Source organism: Hipposideros armiger, unplaced genomic scaffold (assembly GCF_001890085.2).
Source record: "Hipposideros armiger isolate ML-2016 unplaced genomic scaffold, ASM189008v1 scaffold_762, whole genome shotgun sequence".
Classification (NCBI taxonomy): Eukaryota; Metazoa; Chordata; class Mammalia; order Chiroptera; family Hipposideridae; genus Hipposideros; species Hipposideros armiger.
This window is the reverse complement of record NW_017732112.1, coordinates 658815-677486: the sequence shown is the minus strand read 5'-3', so window position 1 is coordinate 677486 and position 18672 is coordinate 658815. Positions and strand designations below refer to the sequence as shown.

General features: G+C 42.2%; 1 protein-coding gene across 1 annotated transcript in view; it reads left to right on the top strand.

Moving 5' to 3' along the window:
• Positions 1-18672, top strand: part of LOC109373962 (ryanodine receptor 2-like) — a 152164-nt gene that overhangs the window by 89182 nt on the left and 44310 nt on the right. Inside the window, exons 27-33 of the mRNA XM_019628228.1 lie at positions 4548-4628; positions 5432-5520; positions 6973-7101; positions 11788-11892; positions 13965-14046; positions 15907-17204; positions 18014-18078. Of these exons, the coding sequence (XP_019483773.1) occupies positions 4548-4628; positions 5432-5520; positions 6973-7101; positions 11788-11892; positions 13965-14046; positions 15907-17204; positions 18014-18078 (1849 nt within the window). The remainder of the gene's footprint in view (positions 1-4547; positions 4629-5431; positions 5521-6972; positions 7102-11787; positions 11893-13964; positions 14047-15906; positions 17205-18013; positions 18079-18672) is intronic.

Genomic DNA, 18672 nt, shown 5'->3' with positions numbered 1-18672 from the left:
AAGACCTTCCACTGGAAGGGAACAGCATATGCAGAGTTTAAGGGACAAGCCATGTCAGAACACTGACATACCTTGTGTGGCTGAAGAGAAATGAACGGACGAGAGGGTGGGTGGTGGTCTGTGGGAGCCCTGAAGGGCCTGTTGTGCCCTGCTGAGGAATTCGCACTTTCTTTCTGAGGCCATGGAGAGCCATTGAATAAGAAACACATAAGTGATGTCATCCAGGTGCGACGACCCACCTGGAATTAAATTGCTAACATCCGGTGTTAAAAAATGCTTCCGGTAGAATCCACAAACGTTACAGTCTGCAGATTTCTCATTTCACATGAAGTCCATATGCGCACTGGACATGTGGCCTCCAAAGAGAGGGACCAAACTGATTTCCTTCAGGGCCATTGGGGAGCTCTGAGGTTATGCTTAATGACAGATTGTAATGAATTCTTCACAGTATACTATTCATAATCACCATGAAAGAAATCTGTTTATCAGGGGAGTAGTATTGTCGCATTGCTGACAACAGTAGGATGGGGGTCACAGTCTTAGGGCCAGAAGGTCAGTGAGAATCTTGATGAGAATGGATGAAGGACAACCAGGATGTTAATTAGAGCAATGAGAGCTGAAGGGCGATAAGAGGAGGTTATAGGAGAAACAGTCTGCTAATCACATTTGAAAGCAAAGGGATATTTTTCCCCCTATAGCTAACATGTACTTTAATTCTGCTATCCATGGGACACATCTCATTTTTTTCATAGTGGTCATTTTTATTGTCTAGAGGTTTCATATAGGGCTTCTTTTTAATACACTGGCATCAGGTTATTATCTTAATTTAACATCTGCACTTAATGGAATTTATAGATTATTTGTCATATTCATAACCCGCTGAAATGCTCTATTTTAGAAATCTAGGTTTTTTGAACTTAGGACTTCACACCATTGAAACTTCACTTCTATTCCTGTTGTGCTTTGCATATTACAAGGCAGTTGTACTTGTTGGAACCAGTTGGATTCTCCCAACAGCCCCGTAAAGTCAGGTAGTCAGACATTTGTTAACTCCCATGTAAAATGATGAAACAGAGGCTCAGAAAAATGCACGTTCCCAAAGCCTCACCTCTAGAAAATGTTTTCTTTGGGCTTTAGAATGGATGAAAGCAAGTTGGAGTTCACACTTTAACATACTTGCCTGTAGTCAAAGATTGTTAGCCAAACATCGCATCGATTACCGAGGAGACCTTTATGAAGTTTAGAAACTATGGCATAGTAAATTCAGAAAGACCATAGAATTCTGAAATTATCTGTCATTGCCTGTCTCTCCCATTAGACTGCCTTTTTCTCCTCACTAGATACCCAGCATAGAGCATACACTTCATGAATGTTTATTCAAGTTTGCTGGATTCAGACCCTTTCCCAGTTAGTAGCTGTAGCACATCAATCAAGTAACTCAATTTCTCAGTTGTTTACTGAACCACCCAGTGAGACTCATGTCACCTCACTTACAGGATTATTGTAAACCTGAAACGAAATAATGAGAAAATATATCGAGCACAATGCCTGGCACACTCTAGTCACTAAATGTTCATTGTGAATCCATTTAATTTTTTTTATTATTATTTGTGAGTTGAATTGTGATATGGTGTAGGCAGCCACATTTAAGCCATTTATTTAAACCATCACATTAAAAATACCCACAGGGACTCAAATACCTGACTTCACTATTTAAAATATTGTTTGCCTTAATCCTTCATTTTTGCAATTATACAAAATAGACATTGAAGCCCTCTGAAGATCAGTAACCAGAATTATTTCCCCCAAGGCAGTGGGGACTCTTGATTCTATGGGACAAGTGTTTACAGGGAATTTTTTGATGCAGCCAGTTTTGTGGTTTCTGCTACTGAGCCCTTTAACTTTCCATTGCTGGAGATACTGCCATGGAAAGGGAATCTTAGTCTTCTGAAGTTTATTTAGACTAATTCTATTGTTTTCATATATATACTAGGTAGTCTTTTTACTTATTACATTAATTGAATTAAAATTATTGATCATTTTAATATTATTAACAGTTAATAACAATTAAACCAAGATTCAACTGGAGATAAGGCCACAAACTTTGAACCATGACCGTGGATATTCTAAGTAATTAATAAAAACAAAGTTGATTTTATTGAACTCAAGCAAATATTTGTGTACTTTTGTATTAATTGGGTAAAGCCATTGTGAGTAGACAGTGACCTTTAAAAGTGTATTTTTATTAGATCTCTAAAATAGGAGTTAATTTTTACTAGTAGGTTGAATAAGGTCTACCTAATATTATTTCCAAGTGAAAATGTATATTTTTGAGACTGTTTTGGTCCATTAAAATTAAGATGGCTTTTTGAAAATATAAACACATGTACTAAATATGTTTAAATAATTATATTCATCACTAGGCATATTGTTCCTATCTTTACTGAGTGTTACTGCCACTGCTACTAAAACTAACCTTTCCACAATTTGTAAAAATGGTCACATAGATTATGAAAAACCAGTGAGGTGGACAGTACACATTATCCTCATTTTATCGATGAAAAAACTGAGGTACAAAGAACCAACTCAGCATCAGCAACAATATTGAAATAACTCTCATTTTATTACAGTATTAGAAACCATAAGTCCCTTGTGATTAAAAAAGCAGGGAAAAGAATGCTTTTCACAATCTTTACATTTGGCCATCAAGCAGCTATTGCAAATAATATTTTAAGAACGCAAGTGCGCTTTCAACTACATTTTACCCCGTTTCATTCCTTGTTAATCTTAGTTTCCATCTTCCAGTGGAATTTCTTTTGCATCCATCACCAGATGGACTGTTGCTCCTGTAACAGCTTCAGACATAAAGCCGCCATCCATCTCTGTTGCTGTCCCTCCTTCATGCAGCATGGGCAATGGCAGCATTTTAATCAGGTGCCAATGTGTCCACTACGCAGTAGCACTCCTTGATACCTGGTTCACTTGGTGGGAACGGAGCCTTGGCCCTCCCCACTTCCCGATGTACTGCCATTTGTCACCTGTCCTTATGTAAGTGAAGTGACTGGTATGCATATACAGTCAAGAAAATACTGTGTGTGCCAACAGTTGCTAAAATCTTGTGTCATAAATCAGTGTTCGGAGCATTTTTAGGTCCACAGGTAGACAGAGCAATATTTATTTCAATGTTTCCTTTTCTGAATACTTTCAATTAAGGGTTACTCATTTCACATTGAATGCATGAGCATTGAAAGTATGTGGATGGTTTATTGATCCAATTTTCTGGGGGGGGGGAAACATTTTAGATGGGCTCACAAGGAAAGAATCAGTGTATGTAACTAACTGATAATATTTTGATTTAAATATCAATTTGGAGACTTCTGATTAACATAGCACATGAAATGATACTGAGTATCATTGATGAAGAGTTTAGTTTATTAGCTTAGACAGTCCTCCCTTGTTTTCCTCTTCTGTCATGAACGTAAACACTGAGGAATGGGCTTATTGGCCATGTAATGAGATTCCAAACAATGTGCTTAAATTTAACACTTAAACTTGCCACAGGGCTGATTTGTGTACCTGGTGATTTTCATTTGGTCACCGAATATATCTTCCAGGCCAACAGGGAGACCAGTACAGTGATTTTATGTACTTTTTTTTTAATGTTTACATTAGTTTTCAAAATGGTTTTGCCTCCTAACCCTCCCATTATATGAAGCCTGTCACTTTGAAAGTCACAGACTGCAGACTGGTAAGTCCATCAGCTCTGTCATTATGTTCATTCACACCTTTAGTTAAACACGTGATCATCGCATAGTTTTCTTTCTTAACCTGAAGTTATTTCCAGTCTGAAAAGTTATTATTTTTTAAAATACATAAGTACATTCATTCACTTGCCAAACAACATTTTATGTCATTTTTCTTTCTAAGCGAATTCAAATTCCAGAACATACACTTATGTTGAACATTTTTTTCACTGACACTCTGTGCTTTTAAAATCAGTTCGCATTTGTGTGGTGCTGTGTTTTTTTGTTTGTTTGTTACTTTCTTTCTTTGTGTTTTTGCTTTGAAGATAACTCATGATCAAGATACATTGAAATTGAAATCTAGGTAAAATGTCTGAGCCCTCTTTCTGACATGTCATTCTTGCCCCCCAAATATACTCAGTGTTTAATGATGCAGAGTATGCTGACTTAACTAACATTTGGAAGAGATGCGGAAATCATTTCTATACCCATCTTACAAAAAAAAAAAAAGACGAAAGAAAAAAGTTGAAATCTTCAGGTCGTTTCTAAAATGTTGCCAAACCCATGCTGCTACTTTTAACAGAGAGAAATCTGAGTTTTAAAATTCAATGTTCTTTTCTGACAAAGAAAATGTGCATCTATCTGCCAAGCGCATGGTCTTATGAGCTTCAGATAGAAAAGTGGTGATGAGCTGTGACTGGTTCTGGTTCAGAACGATGCTAGACCCACATGCAAGTTCAAGGGTGGCGGGGACAGAGGGCGGGGCATGCTGAGGTGGTTGGTAACGCCTGGACTTTTCTGCAGGAGAAAAAGTTCTGCAGGATGACGAGTTCACCTGTGACCTCTTCCGCTTCCTGCAACTGCTTTGTGAGGGACACAACTCAGGTTTGTGAGACCGGAGACTGGAGGATGGTACCGAGGAGTAAGTGCTTTGCAGCCAGGAATGACTGGAGCCTGTTAGTTCCAATTATGCTTCATCCCTGGAGCCCTTGAGCATCATTCCATCTGAGCACTGGCACTGTGACGTCTTATGTGTTGCATTGCTGCCTCAGAGTCCTCCTTAGCTATTTCACTAGTTCTTATGAATTGCCCTTACGTTAGAGAAGGCAGGCTGTAGGTGAAGAAAGATGCAGATTAGATGGGTAGCCACAGACAGCTTTATTTCCTTTCTTTGTATCACTGCTGTTTAACTGAGGAACCTACTTCATAGTGGTACTGAGTGTAATGTGTTTCCACTCATTGTTCTGTATCTAGCTCTCTACCCGGCAAGTGCACCCAGAAAGACAGGAACAAGATCTTCATTTTCTCTTTGTCTCCCCAGCACTGAGCACAGCATTGAGGGACAAATGGCTATGGAATGAATAATTTAATTCCTGTCTCCTAATGGTTGGAAATCATTTCAGTCATTCCCAGCCCACAGCTCGAAGAGCCAGGGTTCAGGAAACAGGCGGCAGCGACCTCTTAGACAAAAATTAAATATGATGTTGTGGGAAGCACCTGGATGTGTTTATGGGGAGGTCAGTCACTTTTTATAGAAAATGTCAATTATTCCACATTAAAAGTATCAGATAAAACACTACCCTGAGCCACAGTGATTTTGCTGGAAACATCATTTACTCTGGGAGTTATTCAAAGAACTCATTGAAACTTTTGAATGAACTGGAATGACATCTTTTGATCTTACATAGATTTTCAGAATTACCTGAGAACCCAGACGGGCAACAATACAACTGTCAACATCATCATCTCCACTGTGGACTACCTGCTGAGAGTTCAGGTACCAGTTGCCTTACACGTTAGTGACAAATTAAAGGGGGTGGTCAGTTGAAATAATGGGGCAGGCTAATGTCTTAAGCTGACATGTTTTAATGTGTTTTGATTTATGAGTCATCAGAAGTCTTCAAGGTGTTTTGTGTTTGATCACAGTCTCCCATCAGGTCTTGGGGTGAGGCTGCCACTGTCACCTGTCTCTGATCCTGTCCGCACTCTGCATATTATTTTCTTCCTATAAGTGGGGATTTTGTTTTCCCAAAATGTTTTAGCTTGATGGCATGTTACATTTTATTTCCATTTTGTAAAGCACGTACATGGCACAGCTCTTCAGAAACTGGTAGATTAATGGGGGAAGAATATTCGAAACATTCTCAGGAATGGGAAGTAAAGGCTTTCAAACCACCTACCATATACTTAAATTGAATACTCTCAGGTTAGTTCTTTTCAGCCGCTCTAATATTTGAATTAATTTTAAAATTCAGCTTAACACTCAAATCGGTTAGAAATTTCTCTGATATTGTAGTAATCTTTTCCATGTTAATAAAGCTGAATCTATTGAACACACTATGTAACTTTTATCTCTCATTTTATTTATTAGAGAAGTCAGGTGTCATACTTTAAAAAATTTCACAAACAAACAAAAACCAAACAAACAAACAAACAAACAAAATTTCACAAACTTTCAGTTTTTCCCTTAATCTTTGAGTGGGTAAAGCACACCTCTTTACTTGAAACTCAATGGGGGAAACAAGTCATTTTTGAAGCAGATACATTTTTGAAGCGTTACTGATTTTTTTGTGTGTGATGTTTTTAAAAAGTCCTCTCTCAAAACCCAAATGTACTTTATACACAATAATATGATAAATTGTATTATTCATTTTGCTAAAATTTTTTCAGAATGTTAGAGTTGAAAACATCTTGTCTGGAAAGGTTGATCTTATTTAGATATTTGTTTATCATTGTCAGTATTTATAAGCAGTCCAACTGATTCATCAGGGGCCGTTATGTAAGCCTGGACATCCTAGAGTTCTCACCCAGGAAATGTTAACGACTTTGTTGGAGAAACAGGAGGCCAGATGTCTATAACCCAAAAAAATATTATTCCATGATTTACCTAATATCTGTGATCACATAGTGAGCATGTAACTGCTCAATGGATAAATATGCACTAATCTTATGAATCTTTATGTTTGTGAAGTTCAAGGTCATCAGAGAAAGAAAGTCATTTGTAAAGCTAAGTTTTCTGCTGCTTCTCTCCAGTTGATTATTTATACCTAGGGAAGATGTTGCCATATTGCATATTTAGGAAAATCATTGGGAATTGTATTTTCTTCACAGATATTTTTGTTTGCCTCCTAATTTGCTATTGAAAATGATTTCCTATTGTAGAGCCCAAAACTGGGCAGGTCAGTGATCGCTTCGGAATGCGCGTTAACCCACCATCTCTCTCTCACAGGAGTCCATTAGTGATTTCTACTGGTATTACTCTGGGAAGGACGTCATTGACGAGCAAGGGCAGAGGAATTTCTCCAAAGCAATCCAAGTAGCAAAGCAAGTGTTTAACACCCTGACAGAGTATATTCAGGTAACTCTTTAAACGTTCTTGCTGTTTGAAGAAAGACTCAACACTGGTTAGCGTGGGATTCCAGGGGAACATGCGATATGCCTAAAGTAGTCTCTTGACATCACCCCCCTGTCCAGTTGACCCCGGCCATAGATTATTAGCCAGTGATGACAATGAAAAGATTAGGCTGAGGTGCGAATTCATGCGGAATGAACATCTTTATCCTTTGGTCGACTGTCATGTCACTCACTTCTTGGAGGCGTGAACCACGGTGTCGGCTCTGGCATCTCCGGGGCCTGGCATACACATCAGCACCCAGTGGGTGTGAAGAAAGTAGCAGGGGAGGGAGTGCAGGACGTGATACCCTCTTTAGAGCGTTGCAGTAGAAACAGACAGAGACGAGTATTTAAAACCTCTGTGTGTGTAATTATATAATTACATAACATAATCATGTCAAATAGGTAAAATTTCAAATACTATAAAAAAATCTACCTTTTTATTGATTTGTTTTATATCCTTAGTAGGCTAACCTTCTTGTCTTAACCTGAAAATTTTGAAAAGATTTCGTAAAATTCTGTTTGTTTTCAAGCAGCAAAACGTTGCTATTTCCTAGAAGTCCAGTCTGCCCTCTTTCCTTTGTATCCTCTGTCTCTATGGACAGGATCACTCTGAATCATGACCACTGTGTTTGAAATGTACTAAATAGGAGGAAGGAATATATAGTTTGCTTCTTTAGACTAAACATAATCTTAGAGGGTGAGAAGTTAGGTAAGAATAACAGATTGTGTCCCCAGAGCTGGCATCCTCATAGGTGTTCGCAGGATGATTATTTGAGCCGATAAAGGACTAGTGACCAAGGGAGGTAGGCCATCGGTGAGGGCAGTGGGGCTGAACGGCTTGTCCCCACCCCCTCCAGGCTCATTGTGTCCTCTGGGTTTCTACCTGGGAAGAATCTCACTTTTTCTATTCTCTCCCTGGGTGGAGAAGAGGATACTTATTTCCACATTTCAAAATGGAAAAGCCACACTTAATAATTCTAGTCATTTTCTTTAAATCAAATAGAAGCGAGTTTTGAATCAGTTACAGCCCACTCATATTCCTATTTCCTTATCTTCGCTGGCTTCCATTATTGCCTTGATATTCTCATCCGCGTCTAGAAACATGTTATTCCCACAGTGTGAACTGGCCTGATTAAATGAGATTAACCGATGGCATGAGCAAGCCAGTGAATTTTACAGAAACAGTTAGGAAAATGGTTTCTCTATGACAAATGAAACTTAAATGCCATTTCAGCCAAGAGTGTGTCTTTCTTGGTTCCCAAAATAAGTCAGACTCCTGAATTGATATAAAAGTAGAAGCATCCCTTAACTTCTCATTATATGCAGCTCTTTATTCTAACTTGTTTATATAAACATTCAAGGGATAACCGGTAAAGGAGCATGGCTTATTATTGCTTGTTCATTTTATTCGCTTCTCATTACTCCATGTTTATATGACATATTTTGATATAAATTAATCACTTCTGAAACATATTTTAATAAAAAAAACTTATTTTGGAATAATTTTAGATACACAGAAAAGTTACAGGGCTTCCATATACAATTCATCCGGCTTTCCCTAATACTGATATTTCATGTAACCATGATGCATTTGTCAAAGCTAAGAAATTAATATCAGCACAATCCTATGAACTAAGTTACAGGCCTTATTCTGATTTGACCAGTTTCTTCATTAAAGTCCGTTTTCTGTCCCAGGAGCCAGTCCAGGTCACCACGTCACATTTAGTGAAATGTGTTTCAAAGAAGCTTGCCTTAGCCTTGTACGTTTGGGTTGTTATTGATGCTCCGAATAAAAGCTCGTCATTAGCTGCATGCTTATTTTGGACTGCCTTACAGATGACAGCACTGCATATTGCCTTTGATTCAAATTCTTGCTAATGAATTAGACAAGGGGGAAATCCAAAACCATCCAAATAAAGGTATTATCAGTAAGATTCCATTCCAGTTTTAATAATGTGGGGAGAAGAACTACTTTTGAGTAAGAGGACATTACATTGTCAGAGTTCCTAGAGTAAGGCCAGAAGGTGACTAGTGAGAGAAAAGAAAGTTCTATATGTTGTTGCCACAGTCTGAAAGTAAGGCCAGCCTGGCTTCTGACCGTTGCAAAGGTGTTCAATGGCACCGCACGGGTCGCGGGAAACAGGAGTGTGAGGTGGTGGGAAAGGCCGGTGTTCCGTTCTGATTAGTGAGCCGTGCTCAGTGGCACGTGGCCTAAGGTTGGACAAGTCCTGGGAAGGACTGTCTGTGTGCTTTAGGTTTAGAGGACAGGCAAGGACTTTGGCCGTGGGTTTGTGACTCTGTCGCATGTTTCAGAGACAATTCTTAGTCAACACTTGGTTGCAGAAGAACTTAAGCCTTTAAAATATTTTAACTTTTGGCTAAATCCTTAAATACCACATGAAGAACACGTTCCTGACTTGAAGAAAACTCACATTTATTTTCCTTGAAAAACCACGTTTATTTTCCTTGAAATGGCACTGTAGTGTCCACCTTATGGCCCCCTGCATTAGCACCCTACCACTGCTCCCGCTGTGGAGAGCACCACTGGCCTGGACTTGAACCACAGGGAAATCCTGAAAATCCTTTGCATTGAAACTGGAGTTACTGTAACAGCCAGACAGGACTAAAGTTCACTGTAAAATTACGACAGCCTGGTACACTGGATGGGCTGAATTTATTAACATATAAGTTAAAGTAACCTTCCCACCACTGATTCTTCCCCACCACTGTCTCTTCAGACTTGCTCTGTGGACCATTTCTTTGCTAGTCTTCAAATGGATCTTGTGCACTGGGCACTCTCAGATAAATAAAATTCCCTGTCAGTCTGTCACAGTACATAGTCTCATTTCAGTGATAGTACAGGGGCACAAGCACTTGACTCTGATCCACCTTAAAACTTCCCCTTCCCCTTGAACCTGACTTCCTGCTGGAAGGGCCTCAGGGCTGAGGGCTGGGAGTGAGATCTGGGCCTCTCTCCTGTCTCCCCACAGGGTTCCTCTGTTCTGCTTCCTGTACTGTCAGCCTCAGGCTTCTCGGGGGCTGGAACTGGGGGGGGCAGGAGAAGAATCAGGGAGGGAAGGGCTCCCTCCAGGGCACCTGTGAGTCAGGCCTTCACCCTGGGTTTCCCGTTGCAACCCTCTCACCCTCCAGTGCCTGGCAATGCCTCTCTTCCGGCCGAGGTTCCATTCCACAGACTGTGGATCTGGTGGCTCCACCTGCCTTGGAGTCACATGACCCTTTCAGATGGTCTTGTTGGGCAATATTAGAACAGAGTAGCTGCGTCCTGAGAAGCCCATATGAAAAACTTTTTTTTTTTTTCTTGGTCCCTCTCTGTCTCTCACATTTTCTAATACCAGACCTTGTGCATCAACTTCAGGAGACAGAAGCCAAGCACTCCGAGGGTCCTCTTGTCACCTCTGGTGGTAAGGGCTGGAGAAGCAGCCCCGCCCCTCTCCCACTGCAGCAGGGGTGGAGGTGGAGGTGCCTGCCAGGAGAGCTGTCTCCCGTGTCTCCCCTTTGCAACTTCAACCACGTTTGTGTCCTCAGGGTGGAAGACCTACTTAGTCTCCCCTTTCTCTGGGTACTGAGTCCATATTTTGCTTACGGAATACGGAGGCACTTGGCACTTCCTGTCTTTTGTTCTCAGCTGTAGAGTCTCGATAGAAGCTGAGGCAGGACCAAGTTCCATGTCAGCATCCCGTCAGTATCTTCAGTGTGGTCATCTCTTTCTGTCACTGTTTCTAGAGTAAAATCTCAAATGTTTTAATGCTCCCCCTAACTTAAACTCATTATGAGTCACTTGTCTAAAGGAATAAATAAATTAGAAGTTAAGAACTGTGATGTATATATGGTTTTTCTTTTGAAATAAGACACCTGCTATTTATTTTCCAGGTTGATGTGTGTGTGTTTGCAGAACTTTGAGAGTGTATAATTTTTCCTCAGAAAATAAAAATAGAAGTTGTCTCCATGGAAACATTCTGCAACACACACTCTACAGTGCCACATAAAGATCACTTCTGAAGTGCAAGCTTAGAGAGCGAAATTAGGTTCCGATTGCCTCAGATCCTGGGTTCATAAAATTAATAACTAATTAGTAATCTTTGAAAATCTCAGTGGTTGTATGATTGGTAAAACGCTTGCACAATTAAGAAAGCATTGAAGAGGACTTTTTCTCTCTCTGTGAATGCTTGATCCTGGTTACTATTTAGCAGTAGGAAGTATTGCTCTTTCATTTTAAGCAGAATCCCAGATTCTTTTTGCACAAGGTAATCCATGCTGATTGATTTGACTTAACAGCCAAAACAGCTGGATTCTACCCTTCTCCTCTAAATAGGAGAAACTAAAGGCAGACAAAATCGAAATCATTCACCATTCTTTTTTGTCCATGTTTTATTATTCATCCAGAAACAGAACATGAAAATCTGTTGAGAAATTTTTTTCCAGATTTATTATATTAAACATTTCAAAGATGAAGGTGCTTATCTCCTAAGGGCACTGTACCATTATCATCGCTGTGTATCTTTCATTTGAGGTTCCATCTTTTTAGGTGACGTGCTGGCAATAAGCTATGTTAAGTGTGTCCCTTTTACTATAAAGTTTATTTGGCAGTGAAGGCTCAGGAGTGATGCTGTCGGTCTGTTTCCTGCAGGGCCCCTGCACTGGGAACCAGCAGAGCCTGGCGCACAGCCGGCTCTGGGATGCAGTGGTTGGCTTCCTCCACGTCTTTGCCCACATGCAGATGAAGTTGTCTCAGGTAAATCAGCTACCTTCTGGTGTCCTAAATGACAGACGGGAGGCGTAATCACAGGCAGATCAAACACGTTCTCCTTCATCTGAATATTAGTGTTCTTAGATTACCTCTCGATACCTCTCTTACTCTACGTTAGAAAGCACTTTCTTCAATAAAAGAATTTGATGCAAACTGGGACTAGGTGGGAGCCATTATTTAAAACTGAGAAGAGGAGATAGTAAGGAATTAAATATATGGAGAAATAAAAGTGTAGTCCCCGAACACTGAACATTTCACAGACCTTCATAGACCCACTTCTGGGTAATTACTTTCCCTACAGATTCCCAGGAAAGGCTTGGCAATCTGCTCCCAGCCCCTGCTAAAGGGGAAGGGTTTTCTTATAGGGTGGAAACAAGCATCTATCTTCTCCTTAGATGGCTGGCACCCACTAACAAAATTTAATTTCATGAAAGTCGAAGAGGGAAAAGTAGCTATAAGGATAAGCCAATACAAAATAGACGTTCTGCCGTGTTTTAATGTTAATTGGGGAGCACATATTGAAAATATCAGCATGTTTTGCTCACCATTGTATCTATTTCATTTGACGCTAAGAGATGCATGAATAGAAAAATTCTTCCTGTAAATCTTGAGTAAACATGTCCCTTTGAAGGGGTGGTTTTTGCTAGATGTCCTGAGATCAGACATATCAGTCAGGGTGTGGGTACTTGCCAGATATCAGGTGGAGAAAAGAGTGCTGGATTTGAAGTCAGAAGAGCTTCACCCCTGTGTCCCAGGAGTGTGGGCTGCCCCCTCTCCTCCCTCAGTCTCCTTTCCTCCGTAACCTGAGGATCCTCACACCTGCTTCCGGCCTAAAGAAGGAGCGTGACATCAAAGATAATCAAAACTGGACACTGGTTAAAGGGGTGAATGCGATGAGTCCAGCTGTGTCTGCCAGCTGGTAGGTACCAGCTCAGGCTTCTACCCTCCCACAGAGATGGAGGACAGAGGCTCTGTCCTCAGGTGTTGGATGGGACAAACTCTACATTTTTTGGCGGCCTTGGTTTTCTTAGACAAGTACTCTAATGGGGGCCGTGGTCACCCCAGGAATGAGCCCTTGAACTGTCAGAAACAATGTGAGTGTTTTCTCAAGGCTTTATAGACCAAGGTTGGAGGCCTAGTTGAAAAGAAGACTCAGAGGAGTCTGGCTAGAGTTTGGTCAAGGAGACAATCTTTGTCACTGTCTAGTTATTGATGACTTCAGCTGATTAAGGAAATGTCATGATGCTTTCATCTAACCACTAATGATATTTTAATAAGTAAAGGAAACCAGTGTGAACCAAGAGAGTTCTCATTCTGATGCACCTCCATCACTTTGTTAACATCTGGCGCTTCCTCGCAGTTCACAGTTTGTAGACTTGGTCAAGGTAACAACCGTTTATAAAGAAAAAGTCCTATGTGTCCCGCAATGTAGAAATTTAGCTTCGTATGTAGCAAAATCCAGATGAATAAAATGATACCTGGTATAATTAAAAAATATATTTTTTTCATGGTGAGAAATCAAAAGCAAAAACAAAACAAAAACACCCGAAAATTTTAAGTAGAGAAATATCTGAGAATGTAATAAAAATGGTAAATAAGTATAGGTGCTCTTGTGCACATTTTTGGTTAGATTTACATAAGAAAAGTCTATACCTGTTCTTTCCAGGATGAGTTAATTTTTACAAAATAGATAGCATTTTTGTGTAGTAAGTTAGAAAAAAGTAAGGACAAGTACTGTATGGACTTTTCCAGGGACAGAAAGATGTCCATGTGCAGTCACTTGAGTCCTGCCGGGCTGGCCCTGGGGAACGTGTCACCGCCCTGTCCCTCTGTGCTCGTTAGACTGGCTCATGTCCGTGCAGACACTCGAGTTGGAATCAGTTGTGCATGCTCTTCAGTTCTGAGGTGTACATTTCTAATAAGCTACACGCCTGCACTTGGCCTTCCTTTCCTTCTGTCCCACCATGTCTACTGTTGATGGGGCAATGGGGAGACGTGTCATGTTCTGGCTGCCTCATTTTCTCATGATCTCAAATGCAATTTGTTAATATTTTCAGGATTCCAGTCAAATCGAACTCTTAAAAGAATTAATGGACCTTCAGAAGGACATGGTGGTCATGTTGCTGTCCATGTTAGAAGGTAGCTTTGACTTATATTTATGTGTTTATATTATACATATTCAACTCCCTTTTGTTCTTTTTTTTAAAGGCTTAGTATGTCAGCATGCTGCAAAGAGTAAAATTGCCACAGTGAGATTTGACAGATGCTTGGGTTTATTGGGGGCTTTATGACTCTTAAGTTAGTTTTTTTTTTTTTTTAAAGAGAACACACTCCAGAAAGACTGTATATAAAGATTTCATTTGTTTGTTTGTGAGTAATCAGCAGGGATCACAGACATTTAGATAAACACCAACCACATGAATTGCTGCACTGAGCTGGCCTCGTTATAAACCCTGTGGGTGGCAGCCCCGTCCTCCCACCACATGCCCCTCTCAGTTGTTATTTCCTCTTCTCTTTCCACTTCTTTTTCTGTTATTACACTGCTCCTCTGTGTCTGGCAGTAAATACAGTGGCTGAGAGCCTGGTTCACACATTCGCAGCCAATGAGCGGGACCCACGGACAAGTCTCATTCCCACCGTTCAGTTTCCTCTGTGAAAAGGAGATAGTGATAAACTGACATGAAAATTCAGGGAATTCAGTGAATATGACCACAGCAACCAAACAACATTTGCTATTATGTAACCTATCCTTTTTTCCTAAACCTTCCTACTTTCTCCTTCCTAGTCCACCCTGCATTGTGAAACTGCACTTTGATTAACTCAGGCAAGAGTCTTGCCCTGTGCGGGGACTTCAGAGATGCACCGTTTGCTTAAAACCCTTTGTTAGCGGCCGCTGCATACCCTCTGAACACAGGGTTCTTTCACCATGACCTCAGTTCTAGTTCCAGTCTAAAAAACAAACATAAGAACAACAGCAGCAGCCGTAGCCATGACAACTTAAAATTAACCTCTTGTATTGATCCGGCTCCTGGTTTAAGTACTGATTTCATCCTCATACCAGGCTCTGGAGTTTGATAGCATCATTATTACTGTTTTGCAAAAGAGGAGACTGGGGTGCAGAGAGGCTGAGAGCCCTGCCAGGGTGCCCGGAGGGTAGATGGTGGGGCCTGGAATCCAGCCCACAGTGTGGCTCCTGAGCCTACTCTCATAACCACGTTGGTCACTGCCTCAGAGGTGGACACAGCAGGCCCCACGACACACATCCTTCTTCTGTCATCAGTCTTATTACAGAGCATATTCTGTTCAAGGAGTGAAAGCATTCTGTGGCTATAATTTAGCATGCTATCGAATTTTCTCAAGCCTATCAGTAATCTGCCATTTTCTAACTATAAACCTTCTGGACCATGTAGGAAAATGCAGGGCGGTGCTTTACATTTCCAATCAGAAAGAGCATGTAACTTGCTCTCAGGGGATCCCTTTAAAGTCTGGCACTCACCCTCAATACCATGTCACAATGGGGACATTGATTTAGCCTTGCTAAGCCTCAGTTTCCTTGACGGTAAAATCAGAATTAATAAGAAGTACCTGCCTTACAGACAAGTGAACATTCAATCAGATGTTGTCTGTAAGGAGTGATTTTTCAACCATAAAAGATTATGCAAAGGCTCATTGTTATTATTAATAATGAGACTGTATTTCAGGTCCGCTTCTGGATATACACGTTTGTCCATTTTCTTTTCCCTAAAACCTATTGCTTCTTTGATCCATTTAAGGAAGAAAAAACAAGTCAGCTTTTGTTCAAATATTGTTTTACGTGTGTTAGTCTAATTCCTTTGTAAATGTGCTTCTGCATATGGTTGTGTAATCACAGTAATTATTCAACAAGGAGCCACCCTTGACGCAGACGTTGTATAAGGTCTACATTGTTATTTTCCCTGTAGACACTCCTTTTTATTGATCAGGAGTTCATCCTGAATGAGTGCCATTCTCTCCCACCAGGCAACGTGGTGAATGGAACCATCGGCAAGCAGATGGTCGACATGCTCGTGGAGTCTTCCAACAACGTGGAGATGATTCTCAAGTTCTTTGACATGTTCTTGAAACTGAAGGACTTGACCTCGTCTGACACATTTAAGGAATATGACCCCGATGGCAAGGGCGTCATTTCCAAGAGGGAGTTCCACAAAGTGATGGAGAGCCACAAGCACTACACGCAGTCGGAGACCGAGTTCCTGCTGTCCTGCGCCGAGACCGATGAAAACGAGACCCTCGACTATGAAGAGTTTGTCAAGCGGTTCCACGAGCCTGCGAAGGACATCGGCTTCAACGTGGCCGTCCTTCTGACCAACCTGTCGGAGCACATGCCCAACGACACGCGGCTGCAGACGTTCCTGGAGCTGGCGGAGAGCGTGCTCAACTACTTCCAGCCCTTCCTGGGCCGCATCGAGATCATGGGGAGCGCCAAACGCATCGAGAGGGTGTATTTCGAAATCAGCGAGTCCAGCCGGACGCAGTGGGAGAAGCCCCAGGTCAAGGAGTCCAAGAGGCAGTTCATCTTCGACGTGGTCAACGAGGGCGGCGAGAAGGAGAAGATGGAGCTCTTCGTGAACTTCTGCGAGGACACCATATTTGAGATGCAGCTGGCAGCCCAGATCTCAGAGTCGGACTTGAACGAGAGGTCAGCCAACAAAGAGGAGAGCGAGAAGGAGAAGCCGGAGGAGCAGGGCCCGAGAATGGGCTTCTTCTCTATTCTGACCGTCAAGTCGGCCCTGCTCGCACTCAGGTACAATATCCTGACCCTCCTGCGGACACTCAGCCTAAAGAGCCTGAAGAAGCAGATGAAGAAGGTGAAGAAGATGACGGTGAAGGACATGGTCACGGCCCTCTTCTCCTCCTACTGGAGCATTGTGATGAGCCTCGTGCACTTCGTCACCAGTGTGCTCAGAGGCTTTTCCCGCATCGTCTGCAGCCTGCTCCTGGGAGGCAGCCTGGTGGAAGGTGCCAAGAAGATCAAAGTCGCTGAGCTCCTGGCCAACATGCCGGACCCCACGCAGGATGAAGTGAGGGGAGATGGGGAGGAGGGCGAGAGGAAGCCCCTGGAAGCCGCCCTGCCCTCGGAGGATCTCACGGACCTGAAGGACCTGACGGAGGAGAGCGACCTCCTGTCGGACATATTCGGCTTAGATCTGAAGCGGGAAGGAGGCCAGTACAAGCTTATCCCTCATAACCCAAATGCTGGCCTCAGTGACCTCATAAGCAACCCTGTTCCCAGCCCTGAGGTGCAGGAGAAATCTCAGGTAACGTCCCTCCAAGTCCCAGTGGCTCTGTGGATGCCAGTGAGCTCAGCATGTGAGCCTCACGTCAGCGTCTGCGCAGGGGCCATAGGGTGCTCAACACGTGACTTGCGCTTCCAGGAGAAGTGGCTTTTTGGCCAGCCGAGCTAGCCTCTGGAAGAGTCTTTACAAATTACTGAATTATTTTAAGCTCCTAGGTGTAAGCTCAGGTATCCACCCTGACAACATTAGTTAATTAAATAATTCCTTCCATAAAGATTTTATGAGTATTCACCACGTGTCTGACACATGGAATATCATAGGGAGGTAAGGGAAATATAAGGTGTAGTCAGGGCTTTTGAGTTGCCTTAAGGAATGATTAGAAAGGGAAAACTAACCCTTATGGAAAAACTAGAAAACTATTAAGTGCTAAATGGCAGAGGCCGGAGACAGTAGAAGTCGCATATTTTCTAGGGAATGCAAGTGTCAGAATGGTTGGAGTAGCAGCTAGATCAGAGGTAAGGACTGGGCCTTAGTTGGACTGAAAGATGAGTAAGATTTGAGTTGGGGAATGAGGTAAAGAAGGGTATTTCTGAAGGGACGAGAGACAGTGGGGCGCAGGCGCTGAGGAAGTCTGCACCTACTGTGTATGGACGGTCAGTGTGCCCAAGGGGAGGTGCAGAAACCCTAGTGAGAGCCCGTGTGACACTTTATCCCAACATAGGCAGATGGTTGTGGATAGGTCACAATTAGACATGTGGCCCCAGGGCTCCCTAAACTCATTCAAAGATGATGTGTAACCTGCTTTTCTTTTCCCCGTTGACTCATTCAAGGAACAAAAGGTGAAAGAGGAAGAAAAGGAAGAAAAAGAAGAAAAGTCGGAACCCGAAAAAGCTGAGTAGGTGTAGTTTCTCTATACTTTCCTTGTTTCACGTGTGTTGTCTCTTCAGTGGACAGAATGGAGACTGTCCACATGTGTCATCTCCATGGACAGGCTCTGCATGAGGATCTCAGCCCTGGGGGGATAAGTACAGACACCTGCCTGCCCGCCGGGCTGCCTGTCCAGTCGCCCGTGCCATCCGGGTTCTGTCTGTGTTTCTGTCTCAGCAGAAAAGCCCCCAGTGCCTCCATGGAAGGCTCTCCACAGACGACTGATGGTTGCAGTTCTGCTTTAAAACTGTGCATGCATTTATGTCCTTGGAAAGAGGGGAGGAGACCCACATACTGAATGTCATTGCCGAGAGTCCTTGAGGAGACCCTCAAAGCTGATCCTAGGGCCACATGCATGAAAATTGCTGGAGAGTTTGTTAAAAACACAGATTCCTGGGTGCTGCCACAGATGCCTGTTTGACAGGTCTGGTGTGGGGCCCCGGAATCTGCGTTTTCACCAACACCCCTGGAGCACAGTTGTAAGGGCAGCAATAAGAAATAAAGAGCTAGGGGCTGGCACGTTGGTTAAGAGCTGGCTTGGGACACCAGAGGGCCCCGGTTC